We start from the raw sequence: 16,603 nt of genomic DNA on the forward strand, positions 1-16,603 counted from the left end.
CTAATTGCATGCTATTGATAATCTTTAATCCATGATTCGTCAATCGCCAAGTTTACCCGCTATAAGTTATACCCTATAGCATGATATATATACTATATATGGGACAGATTGCCATTTTCTGGATCTCAGTCAAGACACTAGATAAACTTATTAACCCGAGGCGCGTAGGCGGCCTTGGTTACAGTAGTCTGTCTGTGTGTCTGTGTGTCTGTGTGTCTGTGTGTATGTCTGTCGCTCAGTTTGGCTTACCTGGTGATTTAGGCATCACAATTATTTTGTACGTAGGGAAACCTGTAGTAAGGCTTATAAAATTTGGCAGATTTTGCAAAGAAGTCTTTGTTTCGCAGAAAAGGCGAGCTAATTAAAACCTAAGAAGCTTTTTACGTACTACTAAACGCGGCTATTATTTAAAACATTAAGTACCATAAGACCTCGATTTAAGGCGACCCTCCAAATATACGGCACCCAGGAGCTTCAGCAATTTTCTGACCTCTATAAAAGTGAGCGACAGCTGCGTTGACAATTATTTTTTTATTTTGCGTTCTAAATAGAGGAAAATATAGCCACTCCTTAGCCTCGATTGTAGCCCACTGGAAACTCAGTGTTTTAAGCGGCCTAAAATCGAGGCAAGTAGACTCTATAAAGTTACTTCCAATTAGATGCGACCCTCTAAATATGCGACACCAGGGCTTCAATATATAATTGTTCAACCTCCGACCTCTGGCTTAAAAAGTGTCGCTTTAAATCAAGATGTTACGGTAGCCCAGCTAGATGAGGCTATTATTGGAAACATAAGCCAATAATTACTGTTTGCTTTGTGTGTTTGTGGAAAAGGGTCGATACAATAGAAAGCTAGAATTGTGTCTGGTTTGTCTCTGTTAGCTGACTCTGGGATCCTACTCAAGGAGCCATACTTCTCTGCATGAGACTCCAGGCTTCTTTGCTGTGATCCTAGTCCACAGTGCATACATCTATCTATGAACCACTAAAACCCTGTTCTCAAATGTTTCAGCATGCCTCCTAATCTGGTTTAGCTCCTGAGTTGCTGTGCTAGACAGTTAAGTCATACATGATATTCATTACTACATGCACTGTATTATATCACTGTTCTGGTTTCTTTATAATCATGTCACCAGCCGAGGGTTTGCACTTTAGTGCTCTAGTTATTTTTAGTGATGGCATTAATTTTTGTGAACATTCTTTAACTGTATTCCGTGGTAAAGTTGTAATCCATGTCACGAACATTAATTTAAGAATAGTAGCCCATGCTGTAAATATTTTGATGTTTTGATTTAGTTTCCTGTCATCAGTTGGTTGTTCACTTAAAATGTAAACCTTTGGGTAACTCCATAACTATATGGTTTCACGGTCGGAGCAGCAATCCACACCACAGAAGCAAATTATTCCTGTCTTAGACTAATTGACTAACCTCCAAATAAAGGACAGTTTTTGAGAGTTTGTCCTCTGGTGGGAGGTAAATTCATATCAAAGACTGTTGCAGCGTGCATGTGTACAATTGACTCCTTCACACTCACAAGAATTGCTTTGGAGAAGTGCTGCTGGAGCTCATGCCAACTCAATCTGCTTTCACCATCCACCACGTGCACCAACCCATATATCTTGTTTGTGTGTTTCTTCCATACTCTCACAATTTGAAGTAGAATTGCATAAGACACCCACCCAGAATGATGAGTGTAAGCAAGTAGCTAAATTAATGTTCAAAGCAGCTTAGTGAGTAGCTAGTTAGACCAAAGGTTAGACTCTACTCTTTGCTAGTATACCAAGAGCAGAACTTGTCTTCAAACAATATCAATTGCCTACAGGATACCTTGCCTTCATTGGTTTGCTGTTCTTTGTGTATAGAGAATGTACTTGATATAATACAACTCTCTAGAAATAATTTTTATGACCTACAATGCATGTGTCCATCACATCATGAGCAACAAATATTTCTCACGTATTCAGTGAAACTAACTTTCCCTACCATGTTATTAATTTTCTAATGATTGTATTTTGTGTCACCTACTGTCTGTTGTAACTGCTATCAGTGAAATAGAACAATACATTATTATACTATAATTATAGCCACCTCGATATGAGGCCGTGGTATATATTTGATGGACATATATATATTTGAGTAAAATCTCACTGTTTGGGAAAATACGCTTAGTCCCTTCTTGTGCCTATACAGTTCTTAGAGAAAATGGTAGGAGTATTTTCACGAGGGTACGATACATAAACCAACGCATGTGCAGTTAACTTTTTTCTAGTATCCATAATTTGTTTGTATCCACAGTGGCAGTGAATAAGGCTGGAGACACTCCTCTTTCCAGTGCGTGTTACCGTGGTGACCTGGAGATGGTCAAAGCTATCATCAACAAGCATGTTGATCCAAATAGTAAGTTTATTTATCAGTGCTGTTACGTTGTTGATGGTGGTCTTCCACAGAGCCAGTCAACAAGGCTGGTGACACCCCACTCTCTCTGGCCTACAAAAATGGACACTGGGAGGTGGTCAAGTATCTCGCCATCACTCATCACTGTGATACAAAAAGTAAAGTTTGTTCATGGTTGTCAATGAATGACCTGTTGGATTTATCGCACTATTAAATTGCATTTTATTATTGATACCGTAGCTGTAAGTTTGGCTCTATTATTGGCAGTTTTTAATGCTGCAGGCATAATTATTATAAGTGAAAATGATGTACTGGGACTGACTATCAAGCTAATTGCATGCTATTGGTAATCTTTAATCCATGATTCGTCAATCGCCAAGTTTACCCGCTATAAGTTATACCCTATAGCATGATATATAATTATAGTATGGGACAGATTGCCATTTTCTGGATCTCAGTCAAGACACTAGATAAACTTATTAACCCGAGGCGCGTAGGCGGCCTCGGTTACAGTAGTCTGTCTGTGTGTCTGTGTGTCTGTGTGTCCGTGTGTATGTCTGTCGCTCAGTTTGGCTTACCTGGTGATTTAGGCATCACAATTATTTTGTACGTAGGGAAACTTGTAGTAAGGCTTATAAAATTTGGCAGATTTTGCAAAGAAGTCTTTGTTTCGCAGAAAAGGCGAGCTAAACCTAAGAAGCTTTTTACGTACTACTAAACGCGGCTATTATTTAAAACATTAAGTACTATAAGACCTCGATTTAAGGCGACCCTCCAAATATGCGGCACCCAGGAGCTTCAGCAATTTTCTGACCTCTATAAAAGTGAGCGACAGCTGCGTTGACAATTATTTTTTTATTTTGCGTTCTAAATAGAGGAAAATATAGCCACTCCTTAGCCTCGATTGTAGCCCACTGGAAACTCAGTGTTTTAAGCGGCCTAAAATCGAGGCAAGTAGACTCTATAAAGTTACTTCCAATTAGATGCGACCCTCTAAATATGCGACACCAGGGCTTCAATATATAATTGTTCAACCTCCGACCTCTGGCTTAAAAAGTGTCGCTTTAAATCAAGATGTTACGGTAGCCCAGCTAGATGAGGCTATTATTGGAAACATAAGCCAATAATTACTGTTTGCTTTGTGTGTTTGTGGAAAAGGGTCGATACAATAGAAAGCTAGAATTGTGTCTGGTTTGTCTCTGTTAGCTGACTCTGGGATCCTACTCAAGGAGCCATACTTCTCTGCATGAGACTCCAGGCTTCTTTGCTGTGATCCTAGTCCACAGTGCATACATCTATCTATGAACCACTAAAACCCTGTTCTCAAATGTTTCAGCATGCCTCCTAATCTGGTTTAGCTCCTGAGTTGCTGTGCTAGACAGTTAAGTCATACATGATATTCATTACTACATGCACTGTATTATATCACTGTTCTGGTTTCTTTATAATCATGTCACCAGCCGAGGGTTTGCACTTTAGTGCTCTAGTTATTTTTAGTGATGGCATTAATTTTTGTGAACATTCTTTAACTGTATTCCGTGGTAAAGTTGTAATCCATGTCACGAACATTAATTTAAGAATAGTAGCCCATGCTGTAAATATTTTGATGTTTTGATTTAGTTTCCTGTCATCAGTTGGTTGTTCACTTAAAATGTAAACCTTTGGGTAACTCCATAACTATATGGTTTCACGGTCGGAGCAGCAATCCACACCACAGAAGCAAATTATTCCTGTCTTAGACTAATTGACTAACCTCCAAATAAAGGACAGTTTTTGAGAGTTTGTCCTCTGGTGGGAGGTAAATTCATATCAAAGACTGTTGCAGCGTGCATGTGTACAATTGACTCCTTCACACTCACAAGAATTGCTTTGGAGAAGTGCTGCTGGAGCTCATGCCAACTCAATCTGCTTTCACCATCCACCACGTGCACCAACCCATATATCTTGTTTGTGTGTTTCTTCCATACTCTCACAATTTGAAGTAGAATTGCATAAGACACCCACCCAGAATGATGAGTGTAAGCAAGTAGCTAAATTAATGTTCAAAGCAGTTTAGTGAGTAGCTAGTTAGACCAAAGGTTAGACTCTACTCTTTGCTAGTATACCAAGAGCAGAACTTGTCTTCAAACAATATCAATTGCCTACAGGATACCTTGCCTTCATTGGTTTGCTGTTCTTTGTGTATAGAGAATGTACTTGATATAATACAACTCTCTAGAAATAATTTTTATGACCTACAATGCATGTGTCCATCACATCATGAGCAACAAATATTTCTCACGTATTCAGTGAAACTAACTTTCCCTACCATGTTATTAATTTTCTAATGATTGTATTTTGTGTCACCTACTGTCTGTTGTAACTGCTATCAGTGAAATAGAACAATACATTATTATACTATAATTATAGCCACCTCGATATGAGGCCGTGGTATATATTTGATGGACATATATATATTTGAGTAAAATCTCACTGTTTGGGAAAATACGCTTAGTCCCTTCTTGTGCCTATACAGTTCTTAGAGAAAATGGTAGGAGTATTTTCACGAGGGTACGATACATAAACCAACGCATGTGCAGTTAACTTTTTTCTAGTATCCATAATTTGTTTGTATCCACAGTGGCAGTGAATAAGGCTGGAGACACTCCTCTTTCCAGTGCGTGTTACCGTGGTGACCTGGAGATGGTCAAAGCTATCATCAACAAGCATGTTGATCCAAATAGTAAGTTTATTTATCAGTGCTGTTACGTTGTTGATGGTGGTCTTCCACAGAGCCAGTCAACAAGGCTGGTGACACCCCACTCTCTCTGGCCTACAAAAATGGACACTGGGAGGTGGTCAAGTATCTCGCCATCACTCATCACTGTGATACAAAAAGTAAAGTTTGTTCATGGTTGTCAATGAATGACCTGTTGGATTTATCGCACTATTAAATTGCATTTTATTATTGATACCGTAGCTGTAAGTTTGGCTCTATTATTGGCAGTTTTTAATGCTGCAGGCATAATTATTATAAGTGAAAATGATGTACTGGGACTGACTATCAAGCTAATTGCATGCTATTGGTAATCTTTAATCCATGATTCGTCAATCGCCAAGTTTACCCGCTATAAGTTATACCCTATAGCATGATATATAATTATAGTATGGGACAGATTGCCATTTTCTGGATCTCAGTCAAGACACTAGATAAACTTATTAACCCGAGGCGCGTAGGCGGCCTCGGTTACAGTAGTCTGTCTGTGTGTCTGTGTGTCTGTGTGTCCGTGTGTATGTCTGTCGCTCAGTTTGGCTTACCTGGTGATTTAGGCATCACAATTATTTTGTACGTAGGGAAACTTGTAGTAAGGCTTATAAAATTTGGCAGATTTTGCAAAGAAGTCTTTGTTTCGCAGAAAAGGCGAGCTAAACCTAAGAAGCTTTTTACGTACTACTAAACGCGGCTATTATTTAAAACATTAAGTACCATAAGACCTCGATTTAAGGCGACCCTCCAAATATGCGGCACCCAGGAGCTTCAGCAATTTTCTGACCTCTATAAAAGTGAGCGACAGCTGCGTTGACAATTATTTTTTTATTTTGCGTTCTAAATAGAGGAAAATATAGCCACTCCTTAGCCTCGATTGTAGCCCACTGGAAACTCAGTGTTTTAAGCGGCCTAAAATCGAGGCAAGTAGACTCTATAAAGTTACTTCCAATTAGATGCGACCCTCTAAATATGCGACACCAGGGCTTCAATATATAATTGTTCAACCTCCGACCTCTGGCTTAAAAAGTGTCGCTTTAAATCAAGATGTTACGGTAGCCCAGCTAGATGAGGCTATTATTGGAAACATAAGCCAATAATTACTGTTTGCTTTGTGTGTTTGTGGAAAAGGGTCGATACAATAGAAAGCTAGAATTGTGTCTGGTTTGTCTCTGTTAGCTGACTCTGGGATCCTACTCAAGGAGCCATACTTCTCTGCATGAGACTCCAGGCTTCTTTGCTGTGATCCTAGTCCACAGTGCATACATCTATCTATGAACCACTAAAACTCTGTTCTCAAATGTTTCAGCATGCCTCCTAATCTGGTTTAGCTCCTGAGTTGCTGTGCTAGACAGTTAAGTCATACATGATATTCATCACTACATGCACTGTATTATATCACTGTTCTGGTTTCTTTATAATCATGTCACCAGCCGAGGGTTTGCACTTTAGTGCTCTAGTTATTTTTTTAGTGATGGCATTAATTTTTGTGAACATTCTTTAACTGTATTCCGTGGTAAAGTTGTAATCCATGTCACGAACATTAATTTGAGAATAGTAGCCCATGCTGTAAATATTTTGATATTTTGATTTAGTTTCCTGTCATCAGTTGGTTGTTCACTTAAAATGTAAACCTTTGGGTAACTCCATAACTATTATGGTTTCACGGTCGGAGCAGCAATCCACACCACAGAAGCAAATTATTCCTGTCTTAGACTAGTTGACTAACCTCCGAATAAAGGACAGTTTGAGAGTTTTGTCCTCTGGTGGGAGGTTAATTCATATCGAAGACTGTTGCAGCGTGCATGTGTACAATTGACTCCCTCACACTCACAAGAATTGCTTTGGAGAAGTGCTGCTGGAGCTCATGCCAACTCAACCTGCTTTTACCATCGACCACCAACCCATATATCTTGTTTGCGTGTTTCTTCCATATTCTCACAATTTCAAGTAGAATTGCATAAGACACCCACCCAGAATGATGAGTTTGAGCAAGTAGCTAAATGTTCAAAGCAGTTTAGTGAGTAGCTAGTTAGACCAAAGGTTAGACTCTACTCTTTGCTGGTACCAACTTGTCTTATAATTATCTCCAAACAATATCAATGCCTACATGATACCTTGCCTTTATACCTTGCCTTCATTGGTTTGCTGTTCCTTGTGTATAGAGAATGTACTTGATATAGTACAACTATCTAGATATAATTTTTATGACCTACAATGTGTCCATCACATCATTCGCAACGAATACTTCTCACGTATTCAGCGAAATTAATTTTACCTACCATGTTATTAATTTTGCTAATGATTGTATTTTGCGTCACTTATACTGCATGTCTGTGGTAACTGCAATATCAGTGAAATAGAACAATACTACAATTATAGCCACCTCGATATGAGGCCGTGGTATATATTTGATGGACGCATATTATAATTATATTCGAGTAAAATCTCACTGTTTAGGAAAATATTCTTAGTCCCTTCTTGTGCCTATAAAGTTCTTAGAAAATGGTGGGTGTATTTTCACGAGGGTACGATACATGGACCAATGCATGTGCTTTTAACTTTTTTCTAGTGTCCACAATTTACTTGTATTCACAGTTGCATTGAATAAGGCTGGAGACACTCCTCTCTCCCTTGAGTGTTCCAGTGGTAACCTGGAGATGGTCAAGGCTCTCATCAACAAGCATGTTGATCCAAATAGTAAGTGTTTATCAGTGCTGTTACATTGTTGAAGGTGGTCTTCCATAGAGCCAGTCAACAAGGCTGGCGACACTCCAATCTCTCTGGCCTGTGCAAGTAAGTGTTTATCGATCAGTGTTATTACGTTTTCGATGATGATCTTTCACAGAGCCAGTCAACAAGGCTGGTGACACCCTACTCTCTCTGGCCTACAAAGGTGTACACTGGGAAGTGGTCAAGTATCTTGCTCAAGAACATCAGTGTGACCCAAAATGTGTGTGTTACCTTTTTTAGTGTCTTTAATTATGCTTGTATATCCACAGTTGCAGTGAATGAGGCTGGAGACACTCCTCTCTCACTTGAGTGTTCCTATGGTAACCTGGAGATGGTCAAGGCTATCATCAACAAGCATGTTGATCCAAATAGTAAATGTTTATCAGTGCTGTTACGTTGTTGATGGTGATCTTCCACAGAGCCAGTCAACAAGGCTGGTGACACCCTACTCTCTCTGGCCTGTGCTAATGGCCACTTGGACACAGTCAAGTATCTTGTGAATGAGCATCATTGTGATCCTAGAAGTAAGATTCTTGTGATAGATATTATAATTAATTTATTACCAGTATGTACAAATGAATAATTATCATGCCAACTATTTGTATGGTTTAATTTGAAGCATAATAAATTATAATGCTTTTTCCTTGAAGCTGTCACAATAAAACTATTGAGCATCTCAGTGAACTTTCTAGTGTCCACAATTTGCTTGTATATAGTAAGTATTTATCAGTGCTGTTAAGTTGTTGATGGTGATCTTCCACAGAGCCAGTCAACAAGGCTGGTGACACTCCACTCTCTCTGGCCTACAAAGGTGGATGCTGGGAAGTGATCAAGTATCTCGCCATCACTCATCACTGTGATACAACAAGTAAGTCCAGTCTTATTTTCCTTGTTGTGAATGACCAGTTGGTTTTATTGCAACTATAAATTTGGTGCTAATGCTCTTTATGGATTCTATAATGCACCTATCAATGTGTTGCCCCACTACCCTCCCCCCGGGACGTACGGGGGAATTTGATCTAATTTGATCTGAAATGTAGGCCCCATACTGGGGGATTTGAACCTGGCTTTGCGTAGTAAAGACTCTTTTATAACCTATTTTGATGTGTGCAACTGCTTGGGGCTCAAAAATCCTCTGTTGACTGGGGGATTTGAACACAGAATCCTTCCCCCATCAGGGGGAATTTGACCTGAGGTACGGTCAAATCTCCCATATAATCCCTACCCCTCCCGGGGGGGAGAGTGGGGCGACACATTGATAGGTGCATAATAATGATATAATAACGAGTGTTATATCCCGTTGCTACGTTGTTGCCAAGTGCAATATGCAGCATAATGCACTGCTGAAAGTCATATTGCACTGACCGCAAAGTCATATTGCACTAACCACAAAACGCCCCTCTGGCATAATTAAATTAAATATTGTATCATGAGAAATAACAAGTATCAAAGTAAGTCCAGCCATGCAGGAATGTTCAGCACTGCTGGAGTTTCTTCTTTGCAACCATGCAGGTTTAAAATCGTCCCAGGCTCATTTTGTGAAGATTCTGTTTTCCTAGACCTAGTCCTCCACTTCTTGATGCACGGTCAATTCTGGCTTCACCATAGCACTAGAAGCGGCTCTTTTTGCAGGGGGCTTGAGCTGTTTTGCAGCAGTGTAGAGGCGATTTTCTTTGGCTTGGTTGTGATGCCGAGGATAGTGGAGGGGGCTGTTCGAGCAGCAGTTACACTGATGAGTAGTATAGTGGGGTGGGGCTGTTTCTTCGCATCAGTAAATGGGGTGGGGCTATTTCTTTGCAGCAGTAGCGGGGTGGGGCTGTTTTGCAGCACCAGATGTGGGGTGGGGCTGTTTTGCAGTGGTTTCAGCGTTGGTTGTGTCAAGCCATTCGTCGGTCATGCCAATCTTATACGCTGCATATACTGGCGTCTAGGAGAGAGAAGAGATGGAGCTGTGTCTAGAGTTGTCTTTGTCATCTTTTTGTGCAGTTTATATTGTGTTACTAAGACAGTGTTATGTTGCTATGCCCTCGGGATATAAACTAGTTATTACACGTGCACTCGGGATGCATGGAATATATTGCATACATCCCTTGTGCCCGTGTTATAACTATAACTTGCAAGCGTGCGCTTGCTAATGCCTCTCGCCATGTTATGCTTTCGCTCAAAAAGTATTAGTGTTATAATTATAATGAATTTTATATTAAAGTTAGCTTTTCTATATAAAGTCACTGAGAAGAAAAGACTTATTTACATGCATCTATAGTTGTTATTTATGGCTTACCAGGACCTCAAGAAAGAAGAAAATTGATTCTTTCAGGATCTGTAGTTCAGTGTATATAATATCTAAGAAGAAAAGACTTGTGTACATGCATATTGTTATCTATATTGTTATATGGTAGTGTTTTGTGGCTTACCAGGCCCTCAAGAAAAAGATGATTCTTCCAGGAGGATCTGGATATCTGGATCTTGGATATTATTTTCTCACACATGCGTGTGTCCAAAGAGATCAATTTCACAAATGGCTACTGTTAGCTAGCTGTTTTAACAGATATTTTATGAGTCTTGTAGCTAACAAAAAGCTAGCGCTTTAGTGCAAGGCTGTATGTTGAACAGAAAGTTTGTGTGAACAGATGATGCTATGAAAGATTCTGAAGAGACTGCAACAGCCTTCAATGTGAGTCAAACTAGCCATAACTCGAGAAAGAAGCTTTAGTTTGCTAATCCACGAATCAAAATCCAAGAGAACATGGCTAGAAGCCTATAGAAGCTGTTAGTTTTCGTCGCATTGCAACCGTTGAGCAGTTACTGCTGGAATACACACACACACACACACACACACACACACACACACACACACACACACACACACACACACACACACACACACACACACACAAACACACACAGTCAGCTTTACCGTATCTCTCGTGCGGCTACGCCTCGAGGCATAATTATACTAGGGGTACACATGGTGCAATCCTCGCTCAGCATTAAATTTTGCTTGGCTTATGACGTAATTTAGTTTGCTTGGCTTATGACGTAATTTTCTTTTGTTGCGTAATGATCGGCACGCACGTAAGAAAGCTAGGTTTGTGTATTCAATAAAGACAGTGTAGAACCTCTTTGTGAGATCCGAAGTGGGCCAGAGAGTCTTGTGTACACTACATATTGTGAGAAGAGTAGGGTAGAGAAGTAGCTAGATCTAGCTAGCTGGAGATGTTTGTGTAATGATCGTTTTTGTGGCGGATCATCACGGTAAGAACCATAGTTGAAGTAAGGTCACTAAGGGCCATGCAGAGCTTCACTGTGGGATGAGAAGTCGTTCAGAGAGTCTTGTGTTGATGTAGAGTACCTGTGCTGAGTTTAGAACGAAACCGCTTGACTGGAGAGCAACTGGAGCTAGATCTAGTTTAAATTGACCAACCACTACCACCACTACCACCGTTGATCTCGATTGATACTCACTTCGCTCGGAATAATATCATAATTATAGCAAGTAAATTTAAATTTAAATAGACTATTATTAATTGACAATCATGCTGCATAGCTTTATTATTGATCTCATGCGATATGCTGGGATTGAGTATCAAGCTAAAATATTCATTTTGGCAACCTGCACCTTGATTCGCCAGTAAGGTACATGGTATACACGAATATCAGGAGCGTAGTATAAATCTAATATAGCCTCCTTTACAAGGCCTCTGAAGGGAGGCCTGCTACTGACTGCTTGTGCATGCGCACCATTATTGGATATTTTCCCCGTAAAGTTTCCCATTAAACAGAAATTTTTACTAGAAAATATCTTGATATACGATTTAAAGTCATACACAGAGCTATATATATAGCTAGCTAGCTAGAGCTGTAGGTTTTTTGCAGCAGCTATTTTCTTTCTGATAGAGTCTAATAGACTTTCACCAAGGTTAGTATTAGATGGGCGTGGCCTGTCAATATAGTATTGGCTGGCTTTCATCAGCTTTTACTTCGTTCAGACGATGTCATCCACACTGTTGTAGGCTGTGAGTCTTTTGTTAACATAGCAGGCTAAGGGTAGCTATCAATCCGATGGGCTAGAAACCTTCAATCAAATTTTCTATCTACTTCCTTCGATTCACATCCGTTCATTGTGATGTCATTATTTTACTGAGCATATACGATGTTATCCAAAGCCCCCAGATACCGGGGGATATTAGCACATGCGCAAGCAGTCGATACCAGGCCCACTTCTCTAATGAAGTGCGGCCTGGGATCGAGGCTAGCTTCTGTCCAGCTGTTATAGTGGAGCTGTCCCAGCGAACACCACCCATCATGCACCTTTCAGCTCGTTTCTGTACCTTTTCCAGTTCTTGGATGTATTTCTTTTGGTGGGGATTCCAGACTGGTGAGCAGTACTCTAAGTGGGGCCGTACCAAAGCAATGTATGCCAATTCTTTTGATGTGTTGCTGGTACCATGCATGCATGGTTTTACATAGAAGTTTAACATCTTCGTGGCTTTAGAGTGACGCTTGAAGGATGTGGTTACTCCAGGATAGTTTCTTGTGAATGATCACACCGGGTAGCTATTAGAATGCTGTCAGATGGGCTAGAAACCACTTCTATCAATTCACTTCCGTTCGTTGTGTTTTACTGAGCATAATACGATGTTATCCAAAGTCCCAGTTTCTGGGGATTATGTGGCGCATGCATGCATGCACAAACAGTCGATACCAGGCCCATCTTCAGTGTGGCCTGGGATCAAGGCTATATCTAATATAGAGGATGGGGATTGAGGAGAAAGTGACCCTTTTCTGGATATCAGTCAAGACACTAGATAGAGTTATTGCTTTTTCACAATAAACATGAGAATTATCATTTTGGTGGATGTTTGCATGCATGTGTGAATGGAGACCATGTTGAGATTCAGCCAATACTCACGTAGATACAGAGCTATTTTGAGTTTGTTGGGACATGAATAAATAGAAGGTATATGTATAATAATTACATAAATCATATGCATGTACAGTATATATCGGTAATCCTATGGAATAGTAAATATTAGTCCAACAATTCCCACCTCATTCCGCCTCAGGTGTCCTCTTGCTAGCAGTAAAGCATGGACGAGATTCAACAGTGAAACTTCTACTGGCAGAATGCCACAGTGATCCGAATGTGACTGACGAAGAAGGCAAGACACTTCTCGATTTGGCAAATAATTCTAAGATCATAAAGCTACTCTTGAAACACGGAGCTAAGGCTGCCAATGTCTACAAGGAACACAGCAAGCTCATCGGAAAGCTCTCCTCCGAGCGACCCCCACACCTTCCTCTGTCTGTGCTCATCATTGGTGATGGTGGCGTGGGGAAGAGCACTCTGTTGAAGTCCTTTCTGAGCCCAAAAAGGTTTTGGTCTAAACTACAGAAGGCAAAACCAGTAGGTGGTGTCGATGCAAAGACAGTGGGTATCATTCCATACGAAATATACACCAAAGAGTTTGGGAGAATCATCTACTTTGATTTCGCTGGCCAGAAAGAGTTTTACACGAGCCACTGTGCCATTCTGGAGAATGCTGTTCAAACCTCACCACCCATCATTATCCTCTGTGCTCATCTTGTAGAAAGTGAGCAGGCGATTATTGATTCCATGTATCGTTGGTTGACCCTCGTCCAAAATCAGTGCACCAATCTGAAAGGCAAAGCACACGTGATAGTAGTTGGTAGCCATGCCGACCAAGTGAAGGAAATTGGAGAAGATCCACAAGCCAAAGAGAGTATCTTTGCCCCCATTATCAAGCAATTCCCAAAGTTTGAGTTCAAAGAGTTCATTCCAATGGATTGCCGCTTTGCTGATTCAAATGATATGACAAAAGCAAGAAAACAGATTCAGAAAAGCTCCGCTATTCTCCGCTCTCCAGAAACCATCAGCCTGAATGCTCACACTTTTTACATTTATCTTGCCGAAAGCTTCAAAGACGACCTTGCTTTGTCGTTGGGAAATGTCTCCGAAAAAATTAAGAGCGATCTTAACGAGGATCTGTCAAAACGCACCCAAGATATTCTTTCTTTCATACCCAGCACCGTCCCTCACCTTGTAGAGATTTGTGACCAGCTGCATAAAAGAGGTCTCCTCTTGTTTCTCCGCAATGACAGCTCTCCAGAGAAGTCTTTCTTAGTGATTGATCAAGCAACACTTCTGTCCAGAGTCACTGGGACCGTGTTTGCTCCTGAAAGTTTCCGCCAGCACTGCAAGCTAGCTTCAAGTACTGGAGTGGTGCCTTTGTTGAAATTCAGAAAAGAATTCGAAGGCTTTGACACGGAGATGCTGATTGCCTACATGTCACATTTAGAGCTGTGCTTTGAAATTATAGACATCCAAGTCTTGGATTTCATTTCGAAGGAGATTGCTTCTTCCACTGACAGAGATTCTTCTGTTCCTGAGTCTGACACTCGATACCTCTTCTTTCCAGGGCTCATTCGAATCGAAACTCCTGAGCAAGCTTGGAAAGACGCTCAAAGCGTTAAGTACCACTTTGGTTGGATACTTGAAACCTCTCAAGATACCGAGTTTTTCGATCCTCGCTGCCTTCAGGTCCTCATTCTGAGGATAGTGTTCACGTTCCGCCTTGCCCCTGCTAGCAAAGTATTGCACAATGTCCCTTCCCTTCAAAAATTCTGCTCTGTATGGAAGAATGGGATCTACTGGTGCAACGATGATGGGATCACCGCACACCTTGAGCTTGCTGAAAATGGCCGATCTCTTGTTCTGAAAATGCGCTCAGACACAGTTAGACCTGAAGGTTTGATTCATCGCTCCAGAATTGTGAGCACAATCCGTGAGACTGTTGAATGTTTTGGCCGCAATGTGAATGTGATTGAATCAGTGATTGATCCAGATGAAGTTGTCAAGCATCCTCTGAAAAATCCCTCTGACCTCCCATTGGTCAACATCAAAGATATTGCAGCAGCTGTCTCCTCCAACAGAGGCACAATAAAATCAACACAACAAGTTGCCTTTGCCTTCAAGCACCTTTTACAGTTTGAACTGTACGCTGGCCTGGATCAACCCACCATACAGTGTATCCACAGTGACAAAAATCCCAAGAAAGATGAGAAAATCTCCAGAGCTTTCATTTCATATTTTTCCAGCCAAATTTCTGACCCTGACAGTGAAGAACAGGATCAAGTAGTTCGAAACAGTCGCATGTACAAAAGAATCCTGAGGCCTTCCATTGTCAAAATTCAGTCAGTCAGTCCCAGGCAGGAGGTGGTCCAGGCCCTTGAGACGTGGAGGAGTGAGACTGAGGGAACTTACAACTGTCTGAGGGAGACTCTCAACAAGTACAGCGTCTTCACTGGGAGAAACCCTTTGGTGAGTGGAAATACTTATAGCTAAATTAAATGAACTTTCACTCATGTACATACAGGACCTAGCTGGTGTGGCTCATGATGATATTGATCCCACAATGTTCAGTATCAGTGGTGATCAGCAAATGGTGCGTTGTCCGTACATGTGTAAAAATCCTATCATATCTTTCGATCTCTTTGGCTCCACTTTAATGAGTGCTTCTTATTTTATATACGTACAGCTTTCCCCAGACCATAATTATATTTGTTTCGGTACTAATATTTCTTCAACATGTTATGTGTATAGGATCCAGGGACTACCAGCCTCCATGAGTTGATGGTCAAGCATGGAGTCACTTACGAGCAGTTGGATAGAGAAATCAAGGACAAAGACACCGCCCTCATATCTACACACTTTGATGATTTTGAAAACTACATCCACCGACTTGAGTTGACTGGAAATGAACAAGCTGACGTAAAGAAAATCGCTCAAGTTAGTGGCAATCAAGTGGCAGTGATCAACTGTTTGTCAATCTGGAGGGGTCACGAACCCAGCGAAGCAACCTTCAGAGCACTGATTAAGATCTTATTGGATCTGAGGAAGGAAGAGATTGCTACCAAGATCTGTCAGTACTTGAAAGAAAAGGTAATTGCCAACATACAAGCTTGTTGTATACAGACAGTATGCTAGCTCATTAATTTCCAGCTCCATATAATTATACCAGCCTGTAGTCATGTACTGCTTGAGTCACTAGTGCTTTCTTTACATGCAGACCCAATGATCTATGAGTGCTGAGAGTGACTGACTGTAAAGCTAGAGCTATGTGTGTAGGACTCTTGTACACAATGGACATTCTTGTATGTGTGCTTTTTATTATCCAAATTGTATACAATGTATAGAGAGGACTGTTTAATACTTGTTGTGTTATAGATCTTTACCTAAACAATTTTGCTCGATTATACGCCGCCCACTTGTTTGTCTGGAATCGAGGCCGTTGATACCACCACCATGTACCAATGTCATCAGCTGTAATTACCCAACATAATATTATTGTTACACGACTGTCCACATACAAACACACTTATACAAACTCGACGCTGGATATTATATATAAGCACGTCACATGTAGTAAAATTGCTGAGTGTGCAGTGTCAGTTAAACCGCCTGCAGTTAATTGGATTATTATGATCAACAATTTGAAACAAACAGCTAACCACAAATCCAGTCATGTTCTACAAAAAAACGTAATACAATCTGGCCTGGAATGTAAATAGTCAACCCTCAAGTGATGTTTGACCTCCTCCAACCACACTGAGTGGGTGGATAATTAGTGTTCGCTAGAGCTGCACCACCACGCCTCCTCTGAGGTGGATCAACCTGCCTCTGGAACAAAGGTGTCGGATAATCGAAG

At 40.7% G+C, this 16,603-nt stretch overlaps 1 protein-coding gene across 1 annotated transcript in view; it reads left to right on the forward strand.

Annotated features, from left to right (window-relative positions):
* Positions 1-16,123, forward strand: part of LOC135335867 (uncharacterized) — a 32,399-nt gene extending 16,276 nt beyond the window's left edge. Inside the window, exons 9-22 of the mRNA XM_064531493.1 lie at positions 2,297-2,398; positions 2,449-2,553; positions 5,016-5,117; positions 5,168-5,272; positions 7,740-7,841; positions 7,890-7,937; positions 7,990-8,094; positions 8,144-8,245; positions 8,294-8,398; positions 8,638-8,742; positions 12,941-15,216; positions 15,272-15,340; positions 15,499-15,837; positions 15,965-16,123. Coding sequence (XP_064387563.1) covers positions 2,297-2,398; positions 2,449-2,553; positions 5,016-5,117; positions 5,168-5,272; positions 7,740-7,841; positions 7,890-7,937; positions 7,990-8,094; positions 8,144-8,245; positions 8,294-8,398; positions 8,638-8,742; positions 12,941-15,216; positions 15,272-15,340; positions 15,499-15,837; positions 15,965-15,973 — 3,674 coding nt within the window. The 3' untranslated portion in view covers positions 15,974-16,123. The remainder of the gene's footprint in view (positions 1-2,296; positions 2,399-2,448; positions 2,554-5,015; positions 5,118-5,167; positions 5,273-7,739; positions 7,842-7,889; positions 7,938-7,989; positions 8,095-8,143; positions 8,246-8,293; positions 8,399-8,637; positions 8,743-12,940; positions 15,217-15,271; positions 15,341-15,498; positions 15,838-15,964) is intronic.
* Positions 16,124-16,603: the final 480 nt, after the last annotated feature.

Source organism: Halichondria panicea, chromosome 5 (genome assembly GCF_963675165.1).
Source record: "Halichondria panicea chromosome 5, odHalPani1.1, whole genome shotgun sequence".
Taxonomy (NCBI): domain Eukaryota; kingdom Metazoa; phylum Porifera; class Demospongiae; order Suberitida; family Halichondriidae; genus Halichondria; species Halichondria panicea.